The sequence below is a fragment of the Trematomus bernacchii genome, unplaced genomic scaffold, assembly GCF_902827165.1.
Source record: "Trematomus bernacchii unplaced genomic scaffold, fTreBer1.1, whole genome shotgun sequence".
In the NCBI taxonomy this organism is placed as follows: domain Eukaryota; kingdom Metazoa; phylum Chordata; class Actinopteri; order Perciformes; family Nototheniidae; genus Trematomus; species Trematomus bernacchii.
In genome coordinates, this window is record NW_022987708.1 from 346,912 (window position 1) to 362,314 (window position 15,403).

At 42.9% G+C, this 15,403-nt stretch overlaps 1 protein-coding gene across 1 annotated transcript; it reads left to right on the forward strand.

Annotated features, from left to right (window-relative positions):
* Window positions 1–4,934: 4,934 nt before the first annotated feature.
* On the forward strand, window positions 4,935–15,096 carry lrrc40 (leucine rich repeat containing 40). Its single transcript, XM_034140834.1, has 15 exons — window positions 4,935–5,193; window positions 6,935–7,116; window positions 8,927–9,000; window positions 10,433–10,562; window positions 10,657–10,780; window positions 10,925–11,064; window positions 11,277–11,449; window positions 11,662–11,752; window positions 12,005–12,050; window positions 12,314–12,416; window positions 12,489–12,596; window positions 12,687–12,797; window positions 13,863–13,940; window positions 14,050–14,235; window positions 14,737–15,096. The coding sequence occupies exons 1-15, from the start codon at window positions 5,049–5,051 to the stop codon at window positions 14,840–14,842; spliced, it is 1,797 nt and encodes a 598-aa protein (XP_033996725.1). The 5' UTR covers window positions 4,935–5,048; the 3' UTR covers window positions 14,843–15,096.
* The last annotated feature ends 307 nt before the right edge of the window (window positions 15,097–15,403 follow it).

Consider the following 15,403-nt stretch of genomic DNA (forward strand, 5'->3'; position numbering starts at 1 on the left):
AATATGTAGTGTCCTCTAAGGCCTAAAGGGACCCTATAATGCAAATGTTCAGGTTCATATTAGTATGTAGTGCCTCTACTGTGACATGTCTCCATGTCTTAATGTTCAAAAAGCTCTTTATTTTTCTCATACTGCCTGTGCTGCAGCACCTCTTTTCACCCTCTGTCTGAAACCAGAGCCCAGTCTGCTCTGATTGGTTAGCTGGTTGTGATTGGTCAACTATTTAGAAATGTCCCACCCCTGAGTCTACAATTCACGTACAATTTGTTGGAGCGCTAGCCAATAGAAGCACAAGTGCTACATAGTGATGTCACTATGTTACAGAAGTAAACAAAGGACTACAATGCAGGCTGTGATGGCCACGGCCACACAGGGTAAAACAATTACACTGCACGCTCACCTCCAGTAGTTATGCTTCATTTCAGTTGCAGGTAAATATGCCAACAATTAACATCACACATTTGATTTAAATGGTAAACTCTTCATTTGCTTGTAACCTGACATTATTTCATTTATTCTCACACATTTGAGCAGAGCTAACACAAGTATTTGTTTTGACTATCTTTGTCTTTGAGTTACCGTGGTCGTTGGGGGTGGTTACTTCCTGGTTCAGCAAAATAAGTGGCTGAGGGCTGAGGATAGATAAATACTGCAAGCAGCAAGTTGGGCCAAATTGGGGCTAACCACATGCTTCCATGTCAAAGGGGGGATTTGGGTTTCATCAGTGTCCTTTTGTATTCTGTTAATCATAATTACACCTTGTTTTCTATTTGGTTTGGCCACTACATATGTTCCTTGTTTTGTCATTGTGGCAGGTCGGTTTGTGTTCTGACCTGCCACAATGTTCTGATGACCTCTTTTATAGGCTTAGTTATGAGAGATTCTTGGTTTATAATGTTTTTTTTGGGAAAATTAAAACACTACAGGAAAGGGAAAACCACAAAAAGCATAATATGGCCCCTTTAATAATATGCCATAAGAGGCAATGATAAAATGTTAGGTCATATCTATGACTACACAGAGGCTGTGTGTTTTTGTAAAGTTTAGATTTTGCATCAATAAAGCTCTTCTAAGTCATGTGTTCCAGTTTCCAGTCTTTTCCTAAGATATCCTGAAATGTATACCAGTTATTATCAAGCTTTAGGGGGCGATATATATTGGCATCACAAACGTAAAAACGATTTATATTGAAATGTAATTAGAATAACATCTCTATTATCCTGACATTGGTCCGGATCAAATTCAGAACTAACCCCTGGAAGTCTGATATTAGTTAGTCCTTCCTCATTCTCTGTTTTCTCAATGAATTGATCAGAGTTAATGGATAACTAATGGTTCACTAGCAGTTAAATCACAATTCATTCTGCATTTAACTAACCAACGTTCCAGTCTCATGTGTCACATAAAAGAGACTCTGAAGCATTAAGCACATGGCAATGTTGACCTGACATGACCTGCCAGAGGAACAACAGATCGGATGAGTGAGACACAGGAAGAGAATGACAGTTAGGGTAGGGTTAAGGAGGGACGGACAGAAAGACAGAATGAAACAGGAAAACAGACAACTGACAATGACATTGTGACAGCAATAGTTATTTATAACAGCATGTAAAGTGCATGAATTATTACAGTTATTTTACTGGAGCAGCAGGAAAATGAAAGGATCAGACATGGAGACAAGATGCTGTTCAACACCACAGTGTCAGTACTCCTTCAGATTCTCAAAGAGATATAATGTTATACCGGAGGGATCAACAACATTGTTCCAACAGATATTCCCTCAGTTGTTCTTTTGATGCTGGTGGAGAGCGCTGCATCACTAAATCCTCACAGGTTGTTAGTTGGGTTGGGATCGCAGGTGATTCATCATTTACCTTCTCCAACTATACAGGGAGCTCTGGTGTCATATCAGACAAAGAGCATTGTTCATTTCAATATATTTTCATGAGGAAACTGTATCCATTTTATCATTTATATATTCCAGTCTTTTCTTTAATTACATTTTTTCAGGTATCTCGTTTAAAAGGAATCTATGCAAGGACAAATGTGCTATATATACAGTCTTGTATTCTGTGTGGGTTATTATAGTTTAGATAGTGAGGGAAATACTACAGTGATGTAAGCGATATCTTCTTGTGTGTAATGGGCCCCTCTGGTGGTGAAAAAAAACAACAGCCAGTCATGATGTAAAGTAAAATATTAAAACCCCAAACTGCATGTATATGGCTAGAAAACGTGTACATGCGTCTACCATTAGTTTGGGTATTTTTTCCATTTCTGTCAAAAACAAAGATCAGCAGGGACATGAATAACGTTTCACCCTAAACTCATAATGATGGAAGCATATTGAAAGCGATGTATTGGGAAGGTGCCTTCACTCAGGTGCCTCTTCAGCTGGTTCTCTACAGACTGGTCTGTTTAGTTTTACCTCCCTCCACCTCTACAGTGATGTTCTCATAGTTACAGCTGTTTTCATCCTTCCTGCAACACAAGACAACACAAAGCACACAACTAAGCTTTATTTGACTTCTCACATTGGGTTACCTGCAGCTATCAGGGAGTTCAAGTGTGTCACACTGCAGGACTCCTGATAGTAGACTGTAATGGGGGCTGGGTGTCTTTTATTGTCTAAATGTGGACACTGTTCATCATTGAATTTAACCCATGTTGTATTTACTTCCACCCGTGAGTTAACCGGTAATAATCCTGAAGCACACGTACTTTGATTATTAACAAATTGGTATATGGATTAAAAATGGTTAAAAAATAAACACAGCGAACTTGTAAATGCATTTGATGCTGCTTTCCTCTTGTTTCCATGTACAAGTGCTACTTTTATTTATGAGCGAGTAATAGTGTAATGCCACATTGATGATGAATTATAACAGTTAATGATCATTGTGGTCAATGTAAATAAACTATGGCCATAAACTATTTAATCGTTTTGTGTGTGTGTGTGTGTGTGTGTGTGTGTGTGTGTGTGTGTGTGTGTGTGTGTGTGTGTGTGTGTGTGTGTGCGTGTGCGTTTGTCTCTGACCTGTTCTTCCTGAGCAGTCTATGAACGATCAGGATGACAAAGACGATGAAGAGGAACCCGACTACAGCTGTCAGACCCACCAACCAGGGCTCCAGGGTGACTGACTTAGAGCCTGCTGCTGCTCGCAGGCCAGTTTTGGCGCCTGAACATAAACACAAACACACACAGAAAATAATAACTTCAACGCCTATCTAGAGCCATGTTTAGGAGAATGATAAGTCACATTGTGATGGACAGTGAACTCTCCTGAATACGAATCTTTGTCTGTGTTTAGAATGCACTGAGAATTTTGTACAGAAAGGAATCTATTGTTTATTGCGTTGAGAGAAATTATGTATATGTTGAAGTCAAAGCTGAGAGAACTTAATATTTTAAGAATAAATACACTAAGTTACAACATTTTGAGAAAGATGTCACAATGTTTGACACAAAAATAGTAAGAGTTTGTATGCCAACGGTGGCATTAATACAGCATGGCACATAACAACACATTCTTTCAGCCGCCATCATTGTTTCTTACTTGAATAGGGAACACAAACCCATACAGACTTCATATTTATCTAGAAGAGCTGGAACGTAATTAAAAGTCATACCTTTGTCACCTGAGCAGCTGGAGGCACACAGCAGCAAACACAACACAAGAACACACAGATTCATCCTGAAGACTGAAAACAAAACAGCACCAGGACCGGACACTCAGCTCAACAGCAATGCTGCCCCCCCCCACACACACACACACACACACACACACACACACACACACACACACACACACACACACACACACACACACGGTCAAAGTTCACAGTCCAGGGTGAGGTGTGTGTGTTATGGGCAGTAAAACTAGCAGACCCGTTGTTGGGCCATGATCGGGGCTGTGCATATGGAATTTATATTTAATGGTATTAATTCAGTTTCAGTTGGAGGTTATGACATTGAAAAAAAAGACTGCTATATAAACTGCTGCTACAAAAGAAGCCTTTAAATTATATTTTAACTTGTCATCTGTCATGTCAGTGTAGTATATCGTGCTAAACAGTATCAATTGGCAGCTTATCATGTTATCACAAACGTGTTTCTGCACATCGAATCTGGAACCTTCTGAATCACTAAGGTCTAAGGGCAAAGATTAATGTGAAAGATTAACATTTACAACACAACATTGTTCTCTTTTCATCTATTGTGACATTTATACACAGGGTTCCTGAGGGAGCAAAACCCTTACAGTGCTCTCACTGCATAGAAGACCCACAACTGATGGTTGTGTGCCATTGCTTCAGTGTTTGCTATCATGTTGTTGATCCTCTAACAATATGCAGTATAATGTAAAAACAAACTACCAGTGCTGACACAACTCTTCAAGAGGTCTGGTTTACCACTCCCTGTTATATTGCTGACTTCTTAGTCATGCACGTGGCGGTCTGTACTTTGAGATCCTTGAGCAGAGGTCTTATTTTCTATGAAAACTAAAGGGGACAGAGTGTTTGCCGTCCGGTGAACCGAAGCTCTGGAAGCACCCTTGTTTTTATTGGAGAGCCTTTCCATTTTCAACTTCTCATTTCTCATTCCCTTTCAAATGTCTCCTATTTCCTTTAAATTATTTTCCGATTCTTACCTTTTACTTTAACCCTGATGACAAATTAGTATTTCATTCTGGTTGATTTGTATTCATTTATTTTGTAATTATTTATCTATGTATTAAAAGGAACTGATCTGGCCAAAAGAGTGTTTCCTCCCTTTCGTTTGTCTATTTATTTTCCACCCTAATCTCAACGATTTCCCATTGGTGAAATGTCTTTGATAATGTCTTGTTCCATACTTGTCCAGTAGGTAGCGGTAATGCACTGCAAAACGGGTCAGCTAACCGAAAATAAACATTTTACGCAGAAGAAGAGTAGGCCTAACTGCTTTTGCGGTTGGTGGGCCGTGGGCGGGAAGCAAAGTGGGTGTGGACTTTGCTACATATTTAAACACTTGGCTCATTTCGCTACACATACGGACCGATACGGACATGTCTCGATTTAAAAGAGCGGGTCAGGGGGGCTCTATAGCGGGCTTCAAGACAGAGAAGACGGAGCCAACCGTCCCCTCCGGTCTGCTGAAGGCGGCCAGGAAGAGCGGCCAGCTCAACCTGTCTGGTCGGGGGTTGAAAGAAGGTAACTGTTAGCATGTTCAAGAGATACAACAAGGGAACTGTGAGCTGTCACTGTTAGCATGTTCAAGAGATAACACAAGGGAACTGTTAGCTGTCACTGTTAGCATGTTCAAGAGATAAAACAAGGGAACTGTTAGCTGTCACTGTTAGCATGTTCAAGAGATAAAACAAGGGAACTGTTAGCTGTCACTGTTAGCATGTTCAAGAGATAACACAAGGCAACTGTTAGCTGTCACTGTTAGCATGTTCAAGAGATAACACAAGGGAACTGTTAGCTGTCACTGTTAGCATGTTCAAGATATAAAACAAGGGAACTGTTAGCATGTTCATTGTTCAAGAGATAAAACAAGGGAACTGTTAGCTGTCACTGTTAGCATGTTTAAAGAGATAAAACAAGGGAACTGTTAGCTGTCACTGTTAGCATGTTCAAGAGATAACACAAGGGAACTGTTAGCTGTCACTGTTAGCATGTTCAAGAGATAAAACAAGGGAACTGTTAGCTGTCACTGTTAGCATGTTCAAGAGATAACACAAGGGAACTGTTAGCTGTCACTGTTAGCATGTTCAAGATATAAAACAAGGGAACTGTTAGCATGTTCATTGTTCGAGAGATAAAACAAGGGAACTGTTAGCTGTCACTGTTAGCATGTTCAAGAGATAACACAACACAAGGGAACTGTTAGCTGTCACTGTTAGCATGTTCAAGAGATAACACAAGGCAACTATTAGCTGTCACTGTTAGCATGTTTAAAGGGCCCATGTCATGCTTTTCCGGTTATTACCCGTCCCCTTGTGTGTTATGAAGGTTTTTATGCATGTAAACGGTGTGCAGAGTCAAAACCCTCAAAGTACACCCTGTAGCGAGTAAAACTCTAACACAGAAAATACCTCCCCAAAACGCCTCGTTGGAGATACTTCATTGTCCATTTGATAATTCCATTTCGTTCCGGGTACGGCATGATGTCATGCCGTACCCGGAACCAAATGGACCAATCCGTGGAGCCGTTACGTTACGTCCGCGGAGCCGTTACGTTAAGCCCCCGCTGATTGGTTCAAATTGACCAATCCACGGACTTCCTCACACACACACACTCTATGTGCAGGCAGCAGCTCTGCTGATTTCTCCTCCCTGGCTGCAGGCTGATAACAGACAGTTGGGATCGCGGCGAAATTCTCTCTGCAGACCCATTCTCACAGCGTTTATCAACCTTTTTCTTACTCAATATCAAGGCACACTTATTGTTTTTAATCCGGCTGTGAGTTTGTGTGTGCTCAGGATGAGTTTGGCTGTGTTTCGCTGTGTATCCTAAACAAGGAAACAACACCTCCATGGAGCTCAGCGTGATTCACAACGTCCCGACCAATCAGAGCACACTGTGCTCACAAGGAGGGTGGGGGCTGGAGCTATTGGAGCTACAACGAGCCGTTAAAGGCAGAGAGTGAAATTCAGTGAATACACGTAGTATACAGAGATGCTGTATGAGAAACCAATGTGAGTTTGGAAAATTGCACAATATAAATCTATTCTAGTATACCTCAACAATGGAATTATGATCAGTGGAAATGGCCATGACATGGGCCCTTTAAAAAGATAAAACAAGGGAACTGTTAGCTGTCACTGTTAGCATGTTCAAGAGATAAAACAAGGGAACTGTTAGCTGTCACTGTTTGCATGTTTTAAGAGAATGGGTCTCCTATATTATCAACTAACTTATTCATCCATTTATATTTGTGTGTGTCAGTTCCTAAGGAGGTGTATCGTCTAAACGTTGACCCACCTCTGGAGGCCCAGCAGAATGTTTCCTTTGCAGAGTCAGATCGCTGGTGGGAACAGACTGACCTCACCAAACTGCTGTTGTCGTCCAACCAGCTCACACAGCTGTCTGATGACATCAGATTACTGCCTGCACTCATGACACTAGATGTAAGTTACACCCTGAGCTCACTCATTAGCGATAATGCATGGATGCAACCCTTATTGGTGCTTTTACTGAGAGACAAAAATGAGCAAAATCATTCATGACAAAGCACATGAAGAATTGCATTGATTGCACAGACAGGTGTTATCCTCTTTAGACGAGCTAATTCTGAAAAACAAAACGGTAGCAGAATCTTCCTGTTTGCACTGCGCAAATAACTGAAAATGTGGCTTTTTCCAAATACGGCACACAGACGTTACGATGCCGTTTGGGTACGCGGTACACTTTTGTATGTGTATGTTTTTTCTACATAGTAAGTCTTATCCATCTTGAATGTATTGGTTATCCTGTCACAATTACTCTTTTCCTGCTTACTGACCATAGGTTTGGAGTATATCAAAAGAGAAGAAAAAGGGAGTGAAAAGATGCCACCCAAAATTATTAACAGCTATTTACCCACTGTGTGAGCTGAAAAACAGTAGAATCCCAATTCTCATTCATTAGTGTATATAATTAAACAGTGGCAGTATAGTGTATTGAAGGCCACCAAATTAAGCTTTTACAGATAAAATATTATTATTTTAATTTTTTTAAACCAGAACACCAACTAATCAATAAAAAGCCTGGCTTAGTTGCTCCTCCAACAGGTGAAACCCATTGCCGTTGTTTTCTTCCACAAGCCTGAGTAAGATCTGATCAAAAGTCTGTCAAGTTACCAAAGCTTCTTTTTAAATGAACAATACCACAATTGACTAAGTCAATGACAACAACAAATAAAAAAACACATATGGTGTAAAAAAGCAAACTCATTTTAATTGGTGGATCCAATAATGTGACATAAATTGACCCAGAACTCCTTTAATGTGTTGCTAACCTAACTCATTAACTCATTGACTTTCTAACTATAGAACCTACTGAGGCCTTAAAGGTCCCATGTCATGCTTTTCCAGTTATTACCCGTCCCCTTGTGTGTTATGTAGCTTTTTCTGCATGTAAACGGTCTGCAGAGTCACAAACCCTCAAAGTACACCCTGTAGGGAGTAAAACTCTAACACAGAAAAGACCTGTCCATGCTGCCCCAGAACGCCTCGTTGGAGATTTCTCTTTTTCCATTTTTTTCTTCCCGAGTATAGTGACGTGACCATACCCAGGTCCAAATGGATCAATCCGTGGAGCTCCTCACACACACACACTCACTCAGCCTTATATTTTCTCAGCCGCGGCTCCGTGGATCTCCACTCACAGTTCGCCACACACTCACGCGTGTGTGCTCAGGCTGAGTTCCTCGGTGTCTCGCTGTCTCGCAGACCCCACGCAGCAACCAGGAAACGACACCAGTAATCCAGCTCACACTGTCCGCTCCTCGAGCCTCGAAGGGCGGAGCAGTGAGCCCCGCAATGTCCCGGCAACACGGCACCCAGACCCCACGCAGCATTCTCATCCGTTTGTCATTACTGGTGTCATTTTCTGGTTGCTAACAAACGCCATTGTAACACATAATCACACATCAAAGCACAGTGGGCTCATAGGGAGGGGGGGGCAGGAGCTCCAACAAGGCGTGTAGGACAGAGAGTGAATACACATACTATACAGAGATGCTGTATGAGAAACCAATGTGATTTTGGAACATTGAACAATGTAAATCTATTCTAGTAGACCTCAACAATGGAATTATGATCTGTAGAAATGGCCATGACATGGGACCTTTAACACAGTAAATATAAAGAACCCATCTTAGTACTTAGAAGTAGTCACTCCAGAGCATTTATAATTTTAATTTTTGTTATTAAAATGTATGTTAATTTTCTTTGGCAGCTCCATGACAACCAGATGAGCAGCTTACCCAGTGCGTTGGGAGAACTGCAGGAGCTCCATGAACTGCGACTCAGGTACACACACACTCACACACAAAGTGAAGACCTAGGAACAGGAAAGAAAAAAGACTAGTCTTTGTATTTCTGCATAAATGTGATCATATCTAAGTCCTAACAATACATGGAACGAACTAAAGTAACACCAAACATGACTAGTTTAATAAAAAAAAAAGTACTCTTTAATTTTGTGAATGATGCTCTTCTAAGTTGAATTATGTTGCCAAGTTAAGATACACACACGCACACACTGTAGCCTGCATTACTTTTCCTGATTTATCACAACCAAAAATATTTTTCATCATGACATTTAACAATGTTTCTATGGATGCAAATCTACATTAAAGGTCCCATGCCATGCTTTTCCGGTTATTACCCGTCCCCTTGTGAGTTATGTAGCTTTTTCTGCAGAGTCACAAACCCTCAAAGTACACCCTGTAGCGAGTAAAACTCTAACACAGAAAAGACCTGTCTATGCTGCCCCAGAACGCCTCGTTGGAGATTTCTCTTTTTCAATTTTTTTCTTCCTGGTCACGGTGACGTAACGACGAACAAATGGACCAATTGGTCCAAATGGACCAATCCGTGGAGCTCCTCACACGCACACTCACTCAGCCTTATCTTTTCTCAGCCGCGCTACTCCGCGGAGTTTCGCCGGCACACACACTCACTCAGCCTTATCTTTTCTCAGGCTGTGAGTGTGTGGCGAACTGTGTGGCGAACAGCCTGGCTGTGAGTGTATGTGTGTGCTCAGGCTGAGGTCTGCGGTGTCTCGCTGTCTCGCAGACCCCACGCAGCAACCAGGAAACGACACCAGTAATCCAGCTCACACTGTCCGCTCCTCGAGCCTCGAAGGGCGGAGCAGCGGGCCCCGCAACGTCCCGCCAACACGGCACCCCGACCCCACGCAGCATTCTCATCTGTTTGTCATTTCTGGTGTCATTTTTCTGGTTGCTAACAAACGCCATTGTAACACATAATCAATCAATGTTTATTTATATAGCCCAATATCACAAATGTTACATTTGTCTCAGTGGACTTCACAGTTTGTACAGAATATCAGTATGACACTGATGTTCCGCTGTAACGGTGGTGGACTCATCAGAACAAAGTGGGCGAGCTGACCAATCGGAGCACACTGGGCTCATAGGGAGGGGGGTCAGGAGCTCCAACAAGCCGTTTAGGACAGAATACTGTACAGAGATGCTGTATGAGAACCCAATGTGATTTTGGAACATTGAACAATGTAAATCTATTCTGGTATACCTCAACAATGGAATTATGATCAGGAGAAATGGCCATGTCATGGGACCTTTAAACTTATCTGTGTATTTAAGCATCATTAAACACTAAGAATGAAAAATAAAAACAGGTTCTGGCCCCACAGGGCAGCAGCACATAGCCCTGAGTGGGGACAAATCTGAAGTGTGTTTGTCCTCCTGTGTCCCAGTCATAACCAGCTGAGTGCTCTGCCGGTGGAGGTGTACTCTCTGAATAAGCTCTGCAGCATGTCACTGCAGCAGAACCGTCTGGAGAGCCTGCCAGAGGAACTGGGACAGCTGGAGAACCTGACCCAGCTGGTAACAACCACACATACCGTAAAATATAGAGACTCCTTCTATTCTGATGTGATTGGTTGACCTAAGTTAACTGTTTGTTGTGATTGGTTAAAAGGACCTGTCCAACAATCTTCTGAAGGACCTCCCCTCCAGCCTGGGCCGTCTCACCTCTCTGCAGAAACTCACTCTGAGTCACAACAAGCTCAGCGCTCTGCCTGACAGCGTGGCACAGCTCAAAAGTAAGAAAATACTAAAACCTTGTCAGACTCACAACGGATTGTAAAAAGGAATTTACAACTCTGGAAAGTTATCATAAAAGCAACTATTGTAGAATGAATCGCAGTAATGGCAAGGTGTGACTGACTCCTCTCCTGATGTCACAGATCTGAAGCTGTTGGACTGCAGCAACAACCAGCTGACTGACATTTCCGCCAGCCTATCAGAGATGCTGGCTCTAGAGCAGCTCTACCTCAGACACAACAAGCTACGCGCCCTCCCAAAGCTCCCTGCACCCGCGCTCAAGGTAACCATAGCAATAGCAGAGTTTCCCCAGGTGGAGTTATAATGCTGACCGAGCTTTCTGATCCATCCTCCTGTTATTAATGCAAAGGGAAAGCACAACATGTAGTCCAATGCATACAAGTGTTAGAGGGAAAGTCCTAACACCAAAGTGGACTATGATTTTATCTAATGTTTGCAGTTTGTTTAATGTTGTGTTTGTCTGTGTGTGTGCAGGAGTTGTATGTGGGGAACAACCACATTGAGAAGCTGGAGGCGGAGCAGCTATCCTGCCTGAAAGCCATTTCTCTTTTAGAACTCAGAGACAACAAAATCCAGACGCTCCCTGAACAGATCTCCACACTGAGCACGCTCACACGCCTCGACCTCACCAACAATGACCTCAGCACGTAGGTCACCAACGGCACCATGACTTAGCTTTAAAAAGAAAAATCGTCATTGAAAACAAAGCACTATTCACTAGAAAACTATTATGGACACATGTTCACTTCCTTTCAATTATGTCTAGATGTTAGGTGATATAATCTGTGTGGTATGTGTAAGCCATGTTCCAGATCAAATGATACATTTATTAACGTAATGTGAATCTTTCTCTGGTCAGTCTTCCAGCCTCTATCAGCCTGCTGCCTGACCTGAAGGTGTTGCTGTTGGAGGGAAACCCTCTGAGAGGAATCAGGAGAGATCTGCTCAAGGTAGGACACACACACACACACACACACACACACACACACACACACACACACACACACACACAGTGAAACATGAATTCACACTAGAATTCACTGCTGAACACACTATCTGACAGATCAATGATTCGCCTCAATGCTGCAAAACATTGTTGACGGCATATCAGTGAGATCTCTTTACTACAGCTGTGTGTTTACATCAGCTGCTCACATACATTCGGATTCAGTTTCTAACAGCTTCTGTTGTCCTCACCACAGAAAGGAACCAATGAGCTTCTGAAATATTTAAGAGGAAGAATTCAAGGTACAGTTCACCTTTTGTGCTAACTCTCAACTGTTTTCTCTACTAAATCTAAAGGGGGCGTTCATGACACACAAATCCTTGGCTTTGGAAATTCGGAGAGCATTTCTGTACACAGACATATTTCGTGGTTACCATCAGTAATCATGAAATCACACCTGAAACTTTGAGATGCATTTAAAGTTGTGAAACAGTCGACTGGACCTACTCGTGCTTTATCTCGCTGTGTAAAAGGTCTACTGAAAAAAGTTTTGTGTTTGTTGCAGAGGAGCCTGACCAAGCAGAGGAACAACAGACGGCCATGACGTTACCCAGCCAGGCCAGAGTTAATGTCCACAACATTAAGACTCTCAAGTTACTGGATTACAGGTCCGTTAACAAATATATTTATATAGTAAATGATATTGTAAAATACATTTCTGAGTCTTGTTTTGTGTTTAGTGAGAAGCAGGCAGCGGATGTTCCTGAAGAGCTGTTTGATGCTGCAGCAGACACCACTGTCACCTCTGTGAACTTCAGCAAGAACCAGCTGACCTCCATACCCCCCAGGTACACACACACTCACACACTCTTATCGGCAAGTGTGTGAGATCACAGAGTGTATTAACTGTGTGTAACTGTGTGTCGGTGTTCCTGTAGGCTGGCAGAGTTCGTCTCTTCTCTGTCAGACATCAATCTGGGTTTCAACAAACTGACCTGCTGCTCTCCTGACATCTGCAAGTTCCTGCAGCTGACAAACATTGACCTCAGGTACACACACACACACACACACACACACACACACACACACACACACACACACACACACACACACACACACACACACACCACACACACACACACACACACACACACACACACACACACACACACACACACACACACACACACACACACACACACACACACACACACACACACACACTTAGAGAAGAATAGGATGAGCACTAGGGTTGGGAACCGAAACTCGGTTCCAGATGAGAACCGATAAGAAAATGCCGGGTACCCATACAAAATACACAATTTAGGTTCTGCTTAACGGTTCCTAAACGCGGTAGACCCTGTATTCCACCGTGTCCGTCTGCGCCGCGGTGGTGGAATACAGGGTAACCAGCGGCGGACTGGCCATCTGTGTGTTCTGGAGAATCACAGAATGGCCGGCCGTCAGCGGGCCGTTGACGGCCGGCTCGGTTCGCTGATGGCCGGCACCGCCCTTATTTTTTTTTAAACGCCACCATGTAAGTTGCGCTGACAGGCGACAGAGGTCCACAGTTGCCCCGCAGCGAGGTTCCCCCCGCCCTCCCGTAGACAGTTCACGAGCTCAGTCACTTCATAACACCAAAGATGGATTGCGGTAAACGCTCTAAAGTGAGGCTCCACTACACTAAAAAAGAAAAAGACAAGGCAGAGAGCTATGCCTATGGCAAGTTAATAGCTTGCCACAGGCATAGCTCAGTTAAAATAAAGCACAGCTATTGTGTAATACATTTGTATTGCATGTATATTTTTTATTTGTAAAAATGTCAGTTAAAGCTTAAAAGAATAAAGATATTTTTGTTTGACCTCTTTCTTTAACAATTTTGGAATCGAAACGGGGAATCGATAAGAACCGGAATCGATAAGCAGAATCGGAATCGATACATTTCAGACGATACCCATCCCTAATAAGCACGCCCCCCCTAAAGACTTGAGGGTTGTCCACCCTAGGAAAGATAAAAGAAACAATACATCAATCAATACATCTGTCGCGTTGTGATCCCTCTGGTTTGAAGACTGCATTCATGTCTGAATATGTCCCGCCTCTTTCTCTTCCAGGAATAACCAGCTGACTGATTTACCGTCTGAAATGAAAGACTTGACCAAACTGCGCTCTGTTACCCTCATTTACAACAGGTGAGTCACTGTGATGCTGCTGTCAATCACATCAGCTGACCAACCAGTAACATTCTGGATGAGAGAAAGTAGTGAATGAGTTCACTCAGTGTCTTCTTACTGATCCCAGGTTCAAGTCCTTCCCTCAAGTCCTCTATGACATTGTTTCCTTGGAGACGGTGTTGCTTGGTAACAACCAGGTGAACGGGGTGGACCCTCATCGTCTCATGAAGTTGATTAATCTGTCGACGCTGGATCTGTCCAACAACGACCTGCTGAACGTCCCCCCTGAGCTGGGCCTGTGCAGCAGCCTCAGGTTGGTCCTGAACATCGTCCCCATGTGTCTCAATGTCTCAGCTCTTTGTCCTCTGTTCTGAAGCAGCGTCTCCAGTAGAAGAATTGGGTGCTGGTCAACATGTCCGAGAAGATTTCAATGGCCAAGACAAATCCTAAAAAACAGTTTCAATAAGTCCTCCATAGCTGCGGAGCGCTCTTTTTACAGTGATGGCATCTTGTTGCTTGGCTGATGCCAACTTGTCTACCTATTTTAAATCTACTTTCTTTGGACATCATGACTGGAGATATTATATATCTGTTGGACTTCGACTGGATTTCTCGGTCAAAGACCTGTAAATTCCAGCTAATGAAACATTGCTCTGTTTGTGTTTTATGATGAGCCTCAGATGTGACCAGTATTTTTCCACGTCTCTTTAAACTGCATCATAACTCCTTCAGATGGTTTCTTAAGTAAAGTCTTTCAGCTGTTTACAGAACTTTATTGTGAAAAGGGCTCAATATGTTTGTTCTTTATTTGTAGGTGTCTGAGTCTGGAGGGGAACCCTTTCCGTGCACCCAGAGCAGCCATCGTGGCCCGAGGAACGGACGCAGTGATGGAGTACCTCCGCGGCCGCATTCCAACATGACCTCCGCTCACACCTGTTTTTTTATCAATGCTGACATTTAAAAGCATGAACCAACAAACTGATTGGAGGCCATCACACAGTTCAAAGTTTCCCTGTGAGGTGGATCCATATTCCGTGATGTGTTGAATGCTTTATATATATACACAGTCTATGGATGAATGTGATGAATATTTCTTGACAATCGAACTACACATGACTGAAAATAACAAATGACTACACACTTTCAATAAAGTTTTCTCTAAGAAATAGACGGAGTGGTGAAGTCAAGCTGTAGCATTCTGTTGATGTTGTAAGACAAAGTGGTGGAACAGCAGCTGCACTAAGGGCAGGGCCGGCCCTGACCAATTTGCTGCCCTAGGCAAGATTTTAGCTGGCGCCCCCCCCCCCAAAATGCAGACACTCACTATGACTTGCGCATGCATTCACGTGCACGGTGTGGCATGACCACCAAAACAGAAAGATATGGACACAAGATGTGTGCAAATGTATTTAGTATCCTATCCATTTGAACATGATTTAAGTGGGGGGTGGACCTAACCTCCTCTAGGAGGGTCCGGGGGG

Excerpts from the sequence above, each read along its gene's own strand:
- lrrc40 (XM_034140834.1), top strand. The coding sequence starts at position 5,049 with ATGTCTCGATTTAAAAGAGCGGGTCAGGGGGGCTCTATAGCGGGCTTC. Across the intron at positions 9,001-10,432 it reads CTCCATGAACTGCGACTCAG|TCATAACCAGCTGAGTGCTC; the intron begins GTACACACACAC and ends CCTGTGTCCCAG. Across the intron at positions 11,753-12,004 it reads TCAGGAGAGATCTGCTCAAG|AAAGGAACCAATGAGCTTCT; the intron begins GTAGGACACACA and ends TCCTCACCACAG.